The sequence below is a fragment of the Sturnira hondurensis genome, unplaced genomic scaffold, assembly GCF_014824575.4.
Source record: "Sturnira hondurensis isolate 20B ecotype Veracruz unplaced genomic scaffold, ASM1482457v3 Scaffold0011178, whole genome shotgun sequence".
Classification (NCBI taxonomy): Eukaryota; Metazoa; Chordata; class Mammalia; order Chiroptera; family Phyllostomidae; genus Sturnira; species Sturnira hondurensis.
Genome location: NW_028083809.1, coordinates 518,580 through 532,745, shown reverse-complemented (window position 1 = coordinate 532,745; position 14,166 = coordinate 518,580). Strand labels below are relative to the sequence as shown.

Sequence of the window (14,166 nt, the reverse complement as noted above, 5' to 3'; positions counted from 1 at the left end):
TAAAAATAAAAATATGTTTATCGTTTTCCAGTTTTTGAGGATTTTTGAAGAACAGGCATCTCATTTCATTCACTTACTAGTCCAGACCTCTCAAAACAGTGTGTAGTACGTTAGCACACACTAAACAAATGCCAGTGGGGCTGATATTACTGGTTGAAAAAAACCCAGTCTCTTAAAGACAGTTAATACTGTATCAGTATTAACTGATACTGATGGTATCAGCAGATTGTATCAGCTGCACCTTAAGATTTCTGTACTCTCCTAAAGTGCAGAAGCAGCAAATGACAGGGAATTTAGGGTCTGACTGGAATAACGGGACTGACAGACAGAAAGGAAGTGGTGTAAGTGAGATAGAGCGGTCAGACTGCTTGGAGGTCAGAGTAATTAATGGGGAAAAACCGAAGACGTAAACCTCCAGTCTCACCTGGTGTTCAAGTACCTGCCTGGGTGGTAAGGTGATGGAATGCCAGTGGCGTTTGTACTAGCGGACAGCAAAGCAAAACAGAGAGGGGCTAGAAGAGGGGAGAGGTCGAGGGGGAGTTCCTGTAGCCCACCAGCTTGAGAAATAACGACTGTACGTGGCCTCTTTTACATTGAATGAGAAATTGCTGCTCTAAAGAGTGGACTTTAGTAGTCAGACCTAGTAAACTGAGCGCTGTAATAACTCTTAGAAAAAAAGTTAGACTAAAACTCATCAGCTCAATTAAATGAGACCATGGTTGATCTTACTAGGCTGATAAGTTGAAGAACAAACAAAAACAAGATGAGGAAATATGAAGTATTCTTGATGTTTCATTCAATGAAAATGTCTCCATTTACTGTGGAGGTCAATGGAAAGCACTGTTCACCTAAGGTTCAAGGATTCTGGGTAAATGAAAGTGTTTGATATTAGATGGATTTTGAGCTTCAGGCTTTTCAAAATATTTTAGTTCTGTAAGCAAACTTGCTTATGTTAAATTTGTGTTTTTGCATGTGTTGAAGAGTTCTGGAAAAGTTAGGATAATTTTGTAGGCAAAATGTAATGGAGAGAATGGGAGAACAGGTTCTATTGTAGGTATACCGAAGACGCAAAAATGGGATTCTCAAGTTTTTGTTTTTTCTTCCTTATGCACCTTCCTGGGCTCATTTGTATTGTACTAAATACTAGGGAGATGGACAGATTTTAAAATTACACGCATAAATGTCACAAGGATATAAGAATTCTTCCCTAGCCCTAAATTGGCCACTTAACTTTTATGTCCATGAAGTTACTTTCCTGAAAAAAAAACTAAAAAAATATTTTCAAAATAAAAACTGATTTTGTTCATATTATTTACAGTCAATGAGACTAATACCTATTACCCCATTTTTAAGTATGAATTATGACCACTTTCACTAAGGAAAAATAAGTTACTCAGTACTGTTACTTCTCTGTTATTTGAACTTTAACAATACTTTAAGCTGAACATTTTGACATTCAAACCTAAAAGTAAATTAAAAAACAAAAGCAAAACTCCGATACAATGCACCAGAGGGCGCTGTATTCTAGTTCTTCCCAAGAGAGAAGTCCCTTAGTCTAAAGTTGGCGTTTCCATCCCACGGGTGTGAGGGTTCTTGGGGAGTGCAAGGCAGAAGGGAACGCTCTTGCTCGACCTGGGGACGCTCTCCATTCCAGGTAATGAGTCTGGTCTTTAACACAGTCACTTCGGGAGGTTGATTATTTAGAAGGCTATGCACACATTTCATTGTTGAAACATTTTGGAGCTCTTTAAAAATTGCCTTTAAAGTCTGTGTGTTGTTTCCTTTTTTGTGTTCTCAAGGAACACAGCCTTTGCCCTTTGAAAACAATGTAATTTTTGGAAACAATCTGAAGTTACTGGGCACTGAGGAAAGGAAAAGATAGATTATCAGATAGTGCTGGTTATAGTTTTCTTTTTTTATAACCAAAACTTCTTAATTTGCTAGCCTCGTATAAGACATGATAATGTAGTAGACAGTAGTATCTAACGGGGTATGAGAAACTACTCATTGTGTTGTATAGACTCTTAACTATCTGAGAACCATCATTACCTTTCTTTGCTGGCCACCTACCTGCAAGTCCGATTACATCCGTAACATACACATCCGTAACATACACATCTGTAACATACACGGGGTACCCCAGTCCTCGTCAGCTTCAGAACTCATCAAACCCTGTACTCATCAGAAACTGAGCAGAAAAAATGTTTCAGCACTCGGCACTTGCTCACCACTTGCACTTGCTAGAACTTGTATGAGTCACGATGCCAACCCACAAGAGAAAGTGCCTCACCAACCCTCGCTTGCTTGCCATTCATCAGAATGAATTGATGACAAGTACCGAGGTACCGCTGTAATTCATGATGATAAATACTTAGGAAATCACCTCCTAACTCAAAACTACAGCATTGATAGTAGCGTAAATTTGTCTGAGTAGTCCTTTCCTATCAAGTCTTTAGGTTACTAGTGTTTATTACTTGTTTGATTTTCTTTTTCTATGTTTTATCATATACTTATGTGTTCCTAAAAATTATATTTTGGCTTTAATTATTTTAACTTTTTAAAAAGAGTATCATGCTATATTTGATCTTTTGGACTGTTTTTTACTCAATATTATATTGCGATAATTGATTCATTGTGTTATGTTAGCTAAGAATTATTTATTATGAGTGCTACGTACTATTCCATTCTATCACCACAGTTTATTTGTCCATCTCACTGTTGATGATCATTTAAGTTGTTCCAGGTTTTGCTCTGCTGAATAATGATGTCATGAATATTCTTGTAACTATGTCTTAGTATACAACTGTAGCCACTTCTCACCAGTAGTAAAGTCCAATGAGTTACATTTTCCTCTAACAACTGCTCTAAGAATGGAGTCATTTTGCAGTTTTCTACATTCCAAAAGGATTTAAGGAAAAGTTTATGAAGGAAGTTTCCAGAATGATGAGTTCAACTTACTCATTTCTTACTGACTGACTAAAATCTAGGGAGCCATATTATTTCTGGTCCTTTGAACATTTGCATGGTTTTATTTCACACTGGTACCTGTTGGGAAGAATAATATAGATACAGAGTGTTGTGTAGAAATAAGTAGCTATTAGCCCTGGCTGGTGTAGCTCAGTGGATTGAGCGCGGGCCTGCGACTCAGACGATCGTGGTTCAATTCCCAGTCAGGGCACATGCTTAGGTTGCAGGCCAGTACCCTGCAGGCCAATTCCCAGCAGGGGACGCATGAAAGGCAACCATACATTGATGTCTCTCTCCCTCTCTCCTTCCCTTCCCCTCTAAAGATAAATAAATAAAATCTCTAAAAAATTTTTTAAAAAAGAAAGAAGTAGCTATTATATGGCTACATGAGGCTGACTGACTTGGTTCCGTGGGATGTTTCAGGTTAGGAGAGAACCGTTTCCTTTCTAGTTCTCCTTGCCATGCAATCGTGCTGAAATCTAGAATATTACATATTTTCTGAGACTACAGTGATTCATTACCTAGAAGATCTGCCACTTACATACAGTGTGGGAATGTATAGATATAAAGACATGCGAATTCCATTTTGCCTATGCAAACAACTCATGATCCAACCAGTCTGACAAACCTTAGGAAATTGCTGAAATTCTCCAGAAGCTTAACTCAAAAGGAGCCTCCGGTTTATTCAGTCAATATTTATTAAGTATGTATGTGTGTCCAATACTGTACAACCCTCTATTCTTACACCATAAAAACAGTTTCAGGCCTTTTTTAAAAACAGAAATCTAGTTTTAGAATCATTAAAAATGCTTTGATTTGTGCTTTGATCTGAACCAACTTTAATTTATATGTGTATTTATTCTATGTATTTAGGACTAAGAAATCTTTTTTTAAAGATTTTATTTATTTATCTGTAGAGGGGAAAGGAAGGAGAGAAGGAGAGAAATATCAATGTATGGTTGCCTCTCGTGAGTCCCCTGCTGGGAACTGACCTGCAACCCAGGCATGTGCCCTGACTGGGAATCGAACCGCGATCGTCTGGTTCACAGGCCCGCGCTCAATCCACTGAGCTACACCAGCCAGGGCAGGCCTAAGAAATCTTAAAAGACAAAACCCACACCATCCCAAATATCATAGGTTACGGAAAGGTCAGCGAGCCCCGAGAAAGGCAAAGTAGCAGTTGACATGCAACAACATGGAAGTGGCAGTGGGTTGAGATCAACATACGGTTTCCTCCCATGCATTTATTCTGTTTCTGTTTGAACGTGAATTTCTTGAAAAGCAGGATATGCATTCAGGTTCTAAGAAGATGGCTTTCTATGTAGAAGATCTAGCCATTTGTCTTTCATTTATAGGTACGGGGTGGGATCACTCAAGTCACAGTTCTCAATGTGTACATGGGATTGGATGCCGGGATATACTTTCTGCAAGGGCAATAGAGTTCCCAGTTTCTCTCCTTTCTTGATAGAACCTTTATATTTAATTGGCTTAATGTAGAACATTTTAATACAAAAGCCTAAAAGAAAAAAAGAAATAAAATTATTCACTATCTGAATTTTAATAGTCTTCAATCAGAAGTTAAAAAAAATAGGAACAGAAATGAGGGGGAAACAGTTGACTGAACTCAATGAGGGAAGAGTAAAATGTCAAAATCATGCCAGGAATAAAGACAAAAATTGCAAGATGCCCAAGGAAGAATATATTTAAATGAAAATTAATAAAGGTATTAAACAATAGCAAGAAAACACTAGGTACCTGAGAAAATTGACCTGCAACAATGTCAACTCTAAGACATATTCTAAATAAACTATTAGACTTTAAAGACAAGGAAAAATGGAAATCACTGTCACAAGAATACAAATGCTTCTAAATACAAAAGGAAAAAAATTAAAGACCCAGCAAATAGTGAAATCAAGTTAATATAATACTATAATTATAATATGACAATGTTGAGACCAAAGACATGTTATATCTATAAATGTTAACTTATCTATTAACTAGATTTTCTTACTACTTAAAGAGGAAAACTCAGTTCTATACTGTGTAGGAAAAAACACAACCATTAAAAGCTAAAAATTAAGGTCTGGACAAATATTTGCCAAGAAAATGGAAGCCAAAAGGAAATTAAGAGTTAGGTTCCTATTCTCAGAGATTGGAATTCAGGCCAAAAATCACTGAAACAAGACAAAGGGGGACAATTTACAGTGCCAAATCCAGTGGAGATGTGACAGTGCCAATTACCCACGTGGCGAATAACACAGAAACCATTTACAGAAAGCAGAGACTTCAGGAGGTACAAGGAGAAACAGCTGGAAACCCGGCGGTCATAGAAGACTTCAGCACGTTTCTGCCGTCGCAAACACGGCAAGTGGATAGGAACCATGAGTGAGGCCGTGGAGCTCCGCCGTCCAACGTGGTAGCCACTAACCACGTGTGGCTCGTTAGCACTTAAAATGCAGCTAATCTGCATCAGGTGTGCTCTAAGTGCAAGGTGCACACTGGATTTTGAAGACAGTGCCCAAACGAGGTACAATAATAATCTGTATGTTAATTGTGTTCTGAAATGAAAATATTCTGGAGATAGTGGCTTAAGTAAAATATATAATTAAAATTAATTTCACATGTTCCTTTTTACTTTATGTGACTCCTAGAAAATTTAAAATAACTTCTGTTATATTATTCCTAGTGTACACTACTGCCGTAGGAGATCTAAACAAAGTAAGCTGTGTCTTATGTACCTACAGGGTCTGGCACAAATAACATCCCTCTTTTTATTACAAAATCTTTTGTTACAAAATCATAAGCATGCAACTCTATAACATAGTGATATCACACTCAAGCACAACATATGACATTTAGGTGAAATGTTCAAATTAACACTATAAATTATAACTCCCCTATTATCAGCCTACCAACCACACTCAAGCAGGCATTACTCCTGCCAGCCTCTGAATATAAACAGAGTATGTGTAAGACATCTACACTGAAAACAATGCAAGACCTAAATACATGGAGGATATAACATATTCATTGGCTGGAGGACTCATTACTTTTAAGATAGCAGCTCTCTTCAATATGATACATTTAATCAGTGAAAATCCAGTCAAAGTCCCAGCAGGCTTTTGGGTGGAAATTGACAAACTGATTCTGTAATTGGAAAGGCAAATGACCAAGAATTGTCAAGGCAACCTGAAAGATCAAAGTTGGAAGATTTATACTATCAGATATCAAGATGTATTTTAAAGCTGTAGAGGTTAAGTCAGTGTGGTATTTTGAAAGATGGACAAGTGACTGATGGAAAGGTGAGAAATTGAGCCATGCATATTTATACCCTCATTTATGGTAAAAGATACTGAAATGTAGTAGGGGAAAAAATGATCTTGTCAAGTTAATGGTACTGAGTCAATTAGACATGAATATGAAGAAAAATTTGACCCCATCTCAAATTTTGTAAATCTATATAAATCTATAAAATCAAATTATATCTAAATATGAAAGATGATGCAATGAAGCTTGTAAATGAGAACATAGAATATTTTTATGGCTTCAGGGTGGAAATAGGTGTTAACAGTACAGGAAAATACTACTAAATTGGGCTGCATTAAGAACAAGAATTTTTAATTATTGAAAGAAACACTAAGAAAGTAAAGAACACCCTGGCCAGATAGCTCACTTGGGTGGAGGGCCGTCCTATACACCAAAAGGTTGCAGGTTCCGTCCCTGGTCAGGGTACATACCTAGGTTACAGGTTCAATCCCTGGTTGGGGCACATACAGGAGGCAACCAATCAGTGTTTCTCTCATATTGATATTTCACTTTTCTGTCTCTCTCTTTCTCTCTCTGTCTTTCTGTCTTTAAAAATCAGTAACCATATCCTTATGTGAGGTTTAAAAAAATGAAAACCCATAAAGTGGGAGAAAATATTTAGAATACACATATCTGACAAAGGACTCATTCAGAAGACATTGTGTTGGCCAAAAAGTCCATTTAGTTTTTTCTATAAAATAAAAGACGTGGTTTTTATTTTCACCAATAATTTTATTGATCTGGATATTTTGAGTATGTTGGCTGTCTCCTGTTGTTGGCTTCTAGTCAGTAGTCTGGAGATGCTGCCAAACACCTTCCAGTGCATGAGACGGCCCCGCAGCAAAGAGTTATTTGGCCAAACGTCAATAGTACCAAACGTCGATAGTACTTTTCACAACAGTTGTGAAAGTTCACAAACGGCTTTTGACATGTTCAGTCAGTCATAGCACCTTCTCCACATACTGCACAGATCTTTTTGCATTTCAGTTGTGTTTTTACCTTTCTTGGAATAATAAAGCATAATACACCAAAAATTGTTGCTTATCTTCTTCTATCTTCAATATTAAAATGGTTACACAAAAATTCACCAACTTTGGTAAGTTTTTTTAAAATGACGGCGGATATGACAGCTGTCACAACACAATCTAACAAAATTGTTTCAAAGAAAATTAAAGACAACTAAGTACTACTAGAGCCATTGTATGGAAAAAACAAAACATGCTTTTTGGCTAACCCAGTACAAACAAAACTCCTGCATACCAACAAGAAAAAGGCAGGCAAGAAAGACAGGGTAAAATACTTGAATAGGCACCTCACAAAAGGCAGTATCTATGTTATCAATAAATAGGAAGGGATGCTCAATTTTATTAGCCATCAAGGAAATGCAAATTAAAGCTGAATAAGATAATACTACATACCCATCAGAATCGTTGAAAGGAGAAAGGTAGATAAGTAATGCCAAGTACCCTGTATGAAGCAACTGGAACTTTCATAACCCTTAGCAGGAGTGTAAGTTGGTACCAGGACTATGGAGAACTGCCAGTGTCTGTAGTCCTAACATTGAAGGTACACATACCCAAGTGATCCAGCACCTCCTCTCCTACAGCGCTCTGCCAGTTGCTGGGTATATTGATTCTAATTATGCAACTGGGAAAATGACAGTATAATAGGGTGGATTTGTGGATGCACTGAGCCCACTGTAAGATGGACCCTGGTGGAAGACTGCATTGATTACCTGAGCTTAGAAGCCCCTAATCTGACTGGTCTTTTTAGTCTCTAGGGATTAGTATCAGTTTTGAGTGAGTTTCAGGTAATCTCTGAAAAGCCTAATTCTTCCTCCCCAAAGTACAGTCATTCTGCTAAATGGCTGCAGGTCCCTTTGGGGATAGCTGGACGTCAGGTTTACAGTATAAATTGTTGGCTGTGTGACAGAGCCCTTTCTCAAAGAGAGTCAGCCTCCCTTTCATTCAAGGCGCTCTGGGACTGAACTGACTCAAGTCTAGGAGTTGGGGTGGGGTGGTTTGTGACCCATAATTGTGATGTTTGAGTCAGAATTCTGTTCATTAGACCCAGAAAGTTTTCATTATACAAATCAAATAAGGTTTTAGTAGGCTGCCCATCTCTTTCATTCTAGGGTCACCATAATTAACTGGACAATGCCTCAGACCTCTGTGCTTCAGAGGAAGCTGATTACTTCTTCATCTCTGCTGCCTGTTAGTTAACCATGCCAACCTTGACCTTGGCCACTAACTGGGTTCCATTCAGTGGCAGCAGCTTCTCCTGTCATTCAGGCCTAAGCTACCCCTTAGCTCCTCAAGGATGTGGTCTCTCCCACAAAGTGCTGCTCTCTTGGTGAAGGGATTGTCCTCTGGACTCAATCCAAACAGAAATGCATGTTTATGTTCATTAAAAGACATGTGCAAGAAAGTTCATAGTATTTTCATAATCACCTAAAGCTGGATGCTACGTCAATGTCCATCTAAATAATGACTATACAGATGAAGATATATGCATGTAATGGAATATTCTATAAAGCAATGAGAATGAAGGAGCTAAAACAACATGAAAAATATGGATGTGGAGTGAAAGAGACTGCGTGCTGTTTAATTCTATTTATATTGTCTTCAGAAACAGGCAAAACTAAGCTACAGTGGGGAGAGTGGTTGCACTTGCTGGGAATAATGACTAAAAGGTGGCACAAAGGGTCCCTTGGGTGCTGCTGAGGTTCTCTCTCTTGATCCCAGTGCTGGGGGTGTGGGTGTATTTAATTTGCGAAAGTTCACGGCGCTATATAATGTGTTGTGCACTTTTCTGTGTGTATACCTCAAACCAATTAAAACAACCAAACCACAAGCCCAATACCTGGGGTACCAGGAGACCCAGCTTTACCTAGAATATAGAGAGCTTTGTAAATGTTTCACAGTCAGTTCTTACAGAAAGGCCCACATTATCCAATTGTGGGATTCTGGTAAATCTGCTCATGATAGTTAATATTGCTGAAAGTGGTTTTGTTTCTAGATTGTTAAGCAAAACCACATGGGCCACGGGAAGAAAGCTCAGTCAGCTGGAGAGCTGGGTGGCACGTGTGCGTGAAGAAGGTGATTCCACGGAGATGTTCCAGGGGAACATCCTTGGAAATGCATTAGCTGTTTTGGTTTGGTACCCTATGTCCTTTATGTTACGGGTTTTATCACCTTGAAGGAAGTATGAAGCTTCTATTATGGAACATGCATTCAGTAAGTAAACGTCAAGCATCCGTATGTGTCCCATACATATGCAAGTGCACATTAGCTCTTACCTCTTCCAGATAACCGAACACCATTATTGACGGCGTTTTGGGTTGTATAAGGTTTCTCCTGACGCGCAATCATTCCGGTGAAAGGTGCGTACACAGTAGATCCATCAGAACACAGGATATCCACACCCTGGTGAGGCCTATGATTTCTAGGATGTAGATAAGAATGAACAGACTGAGGAACTTCCCTGGGAGCTCTGTCGCCCAGCAATGTGGTGTCAGCCCTCTGTTCTCAGACGAGGGTATCAAAAAGTTGAAGCTGCTGGAATGTGTGGGGATGTCCTAGGTTTCCTCACTCTGTTTTGTCCATTTTTAACCTCCTTCCCCAAAGGGAATAATAACCATGTTGTGAAGAGTAGAGAATTTAAGATAGTATTTGGCACTTGAGAAGCCTTGAAAAATATTAGTTACTATTTTTCTATTGCATTTTGGGGGAATGAGGCAATCCATATAAGTAAACTTTATAAACCACTTAGGAAAGAGTTGTCTTTTTATGGGAGTCATCATGAAAGAATCTTTTGTTACTCTACATCTCATTTTTCCCTCAGTGATCCAGAAGCTATTATAAACATCATTTACTGTATATGCTATTTTAATGTAGCGAGTGATACTGCGTGGGCTTATTAAAGTATATATGGCACAAACACAGAATGTTCCCAGGTTGTGAGGTTTCTTGAGGTTGTCTGTGACAATCCTCGCTGTTGTCACTGTGCCCACTCTTACTTACCAGCCTGTTCTTCTTTCTAATAGGCTACCACCCAAAAAATCAGATTCGCCAGATTGTTCAATTATGTAAACAACACTGAGCAGGTTCCACGTGAAGAGCCAGTAAGTTACTGTATAAGTCAAGTACATGAACTTTAGGGTATGAACTAATTGAGTCTTAATATTGGCAATTCAGGGGTCATTTTTCCATATTTCCCATCCCTAGGTATATCTCCTGTATGCCTAAGTGCGCAGGATCATGTACACTTGAGGTGTTTGAGGTCACTTTGTAAGTAGTATCTGTGTAAGTGAGAGTTCCACTGTAATTAGGATGGAGATCAATAATGCAATCGGACACACAGCTGTTTTATCAGAGTGGTACTCCCAGGGTGATACCGTATTACCGAAAATTCACAAGTGTGTCCCTCATTGTCTGGAAGAAATTGCCTGCTCAGGGCCAGCCTCTGGTGGTCGGCGCCCAGAGCCTGGGTCAGTAACAGTGGTTTGGTGGAAAGAAGATCCTAAAGCTCAAATCTTAGTCCAGCCTTCACCACTTCCAATTGTTTGGCAGGACCCTTAGCCCTTTGGTACCTCCATTCAAACTCCTCATCTATAAAAGGAGATAGTAATGTTTGCTTTTCACCTTGGAAAGACCTGGTGAAACAAGCCACTGGGTGAAAACATTTGAGGGAAAACAGTGTGTTTGCTCCTCTTCCTCTTTTCCTTATTCCGTGCTGCCTCCACTTCTGAGCCCCTGGTTGAAACAGAGTTCTTGGAAGTTAAAGGCAAGCACTTGCTCCAGAGACAGAAATGTAAATGGTTTCATCTCCGAGTTTTCCCGCTGTCAGAGGGAGGTGATCGCGAGCCCTGAGGAAAGGTGGGGGAAGGGCACGGAGCGGAGAGGTTAAGAGCCCAAAGAGCTTCTGGTTATTGGTGAAACCCCGCACATACCTTTGAGCAGTGTACTGGCCACAGCCGTGGCTGTCACATGTCCTGATCTCATTGGAAGACTTGCCAGCACATATATTGGCCCACGGTCCAGCCAGCGCTAAAAAAGGAGAAACGTGGGAAGCAGATTTCCTGGGCTCACATGGTTCCGGTCTCCATTTGCCTTGAAGTCTTTCAGTGGATTCTGAAAACCTTGTTTTCACTAGGTTTTCCCCTTTCTGTAGTTTATGGTAAAGTCTTCCTTGACTCCTGATTCAGATGTAAAATTGGCTTTTCCATGGCCACAGAAGTCCATTTTATGGCATAAAAGTGCTTGTGTGTTTCTTTATAAGTATTAACCTCCATCATTATAGTTTCAGATTATCCACTAGTAAATGGCATAAACTGTGCTTTTCAAATTTTCTTTGTTCATTGTTTGGCATGGGGTTAAGTACCCTTTGCAACATCATGGATGGAACTGGAAAGCATTATGCTGAGCAAAATAAGCCAGACGGTGAAAGACAAATACCTTATGATATCACCTTTAACAGGAATCTAAACAACAAAACAAACAAGCCAGCAAAATGTAACCAAAGACACTGAAATACAGAACGTGCTGACAGGGTCCAGAGGGGAGAGGGGAGAGAATCACAGGGGAAAAGGGGAAGGACTCACATGAACAAGTATAAAGGACACATGGACAATAACTAAGGTAGGGGGCGGAGATGGGAGGGAGGTGGGGAGCACTGGGCGGGGGGCAGGGCTGGGAATACAGGAAAGAAAACTGTACTTGAACAAGAGTTAAATAAATTTTTTTAAAAAGAAAAATATACAGCAGAGCTCAAAGAAATAACTCCAGAGATTCTAAAGTCACACCGAAATGTGTTCCCTTATTGTTAGTCCTAATAACCAAATCCAAGAAAATATTTGCATTAAAGGAGAAATGAACTCCAAACTAGCAAAGTTTACTTAACATTAAATAAATCTCTTTCATATTTGCAAACGTGGAAGAGGGAGAGTCTTAGAAATAGGAGCATGTCAAACCAATTTAGCTTAGAGTGGAGTGAGACGATGGGGAAGAGAGTAGAAAAAATTATATAAAAATGATGAAGCAGTAAAACATGGAGGAGGGGCTGGCTCTCTGTTCTGTGCAAACTGTTATCTAAGTGCAACTTCTCTTTAACATAGTAAGCACTCGATCAATGTTCAATTGAATTCAATTTCTAGGATTTCCGGTGTTAATGTTCATAGAAACATGCAGTTTGCAGACTCATTCTTTCACATCAAAACCAGCAAAAGTAAGTACCTATTCATTTGATCACTGATTTTATTTAACAATATTTTACTATTAGTATATGTGCTATGAAGAGAAGGTACAGAATATGGCCATTATGTATATTCCTTTTTTTTAAAGATTTTTATTTATTTATCTTTAGAGGGGAAGGGAAGGAGAGAGGGAGAGAAACATCAATGCATGGCTGCCTCCCATGCATCCCCTGCTGGGAACTGGCCTGCAACCCAGGCATGTGCCCCGACCAGGAATCGAGCAGCGATCCCTTGGTGCGCAGGCCCGTGCTCAATCCACTGAGCTACGCCAGCCAGGGCTGTATATTCCTTACTATTCTTTCAGAAGTCTTATACCTTGAGGTCAACACCTTGATCAAGACACAGTGCCATCGCTTTGGCCACTAATAGTTACCCCTGGGAACGAGGGCGCATACCAGGCATATGTTAGTCGGTTCGCTCTCCTCTCACGCTGTGACTGGTAAGGGAGCTTTCCCGTCATCCTAGTCCACACCAGGCTCTGTACCAGGAATTTTCTAAACCATACTCTTACTCAAATTTTTATATGATAATTATGTTCCAGTTAGGCTCTAGACCAGGAGTGAAAGACTTGTCTTAAAGTCCTCCCGTTTCCCCTTTATGTTTCTTTCCTTAAAGACCCAGAACATTCAGGTGGAAACTACTGAGAACCCCCACACCCCTGCTCTTCTGATTCCATTTTTAATAACCAAGCACCCAAGTTTCTGTTGTGACTGTGCTAGCAATGACTTTGAAATGTGTCCTTGAAATACGTTTTGAAAACTTAGCCAAGGTTCTAAAATTGTCTCTTTGACTTACCGGTTGAAATCGAAACCGCCAGAAGGAGAACTCTTGAGGAAGACATTTGGCTTTTATTTCCCTGTGATGTTTCTTCCTCTGATAATTATAGTTGCTCCACACTCTCTCTGAAGAATATTCAAGTCTGAGTAACTGTTTTCTAGCTACTTAGCCTCAGAATCCTGCATCTTTCATTTCTTTAATATGAGACCCTATGAAACTGGAGCAAGTCAAATTCCAGTGTTCTATGGACAGCTATTTGGTTCACATGTGGGACCTGTATAAAAGCTTTTGAGCTGAAGAAGCTAATTTTATTGGAAATGCTGACTAAATATTAACAGAAAGTGATAAGACTGGGTAAAGAGTGACTGTCCTCAGGGCTGCGGCTTCGTGAATAACTGCAGATGTAATAAAAATACAAAAACATGCACAGACTAACTTTAGGATAATAGTTACCTCAGAGCAGGGAAGAAAACAGAATTGTGGAGGGATACACAGGGTGCTTAAATTCTAAAATACTTTATAAAAAAATGAAGGGGTCAGAAGCAAATATAAAAATATTAATTATTAATTATTGGAGGTAGATACATGAATACTGGTTATGTTGTGCTCTGAACTTTTCTGTATATTTCTAACATGTATTAGCCTCTCCTTTGTTTTATGCTTAATAGCGGATGAGGCCCTGGAATTTTCTGTGGAAACAGCCCCATGTAAGTCGTTTGTCAGAAGCTGTGGGGGACTGACACTGTGTCCCCTACTCTCACCCCTCCCTGCACCCACACCCCTGCCGCGTCTCCTAGAGGCAAAGGGACTTCCCCACCCTTTGACTGGTGGCTCAGTTATACGATGCACTTTGGCCAACACAG

The 14,166-nt window shown here is 39.5% G+C and overlaps 1 protein-coding gene across 1 annotated transcript; it reads right to left on the bottom strand.

Moving 5' to 3' along the window:
- Positions 1-4,156: 4,156 nt before the first annotated feature.
- LECT2 (leukocyte cell derived chemotaxin 2) lies at positions 4,157-13,568 on the bottom strand. Its single transcript, XM_037059477.1, has 4 exons — positions 13,322-13,568; positions 11,225-11,321; positions 9,572-9,717; positions 4,157-4,483 (listed from the first exon to the last, which is right to left on the bottom strand). Exons 1-4 carry the CDS (start codon positions 13,365-13,367, stop codon positions 4,317-4,319), a joined length of 456 nt encoding a protein of 151 aa, XP_036915372.1. The 5' UTR covers positions 13,368-13,568; the 3' UTR covers positions 4,157-4,316.
- Between the last annotated feature and the right edge of the window lie 598 nt (positions 13,569-14,166).

Excerpts from the sequence above, each read along its gene's own strand:
- LECT2 (XM_037059477.1), bottom strand. The coding sequence starts at position 13,367 with ATGTCTTCCTCAAGAGTTCTCCTTCTGGCGGTTTCGATTTCAACCG. Across the intron at positions 9,718-11,224 it reads GGCCAGTACACTGCTCAAAG|AAATCATAGGCCTCACCAGG; the intron begins GTATGTGCGGGG and ends TCTACATCCTAG. Across the intron at positions 4,484-9,571 it reads TGTTCGGTTATCTGGAAGAG|GCTTTTGTATTAAAATGTTC; the intron begins GTAAGAGCTAAT and ends TTTTTCTTTTAG.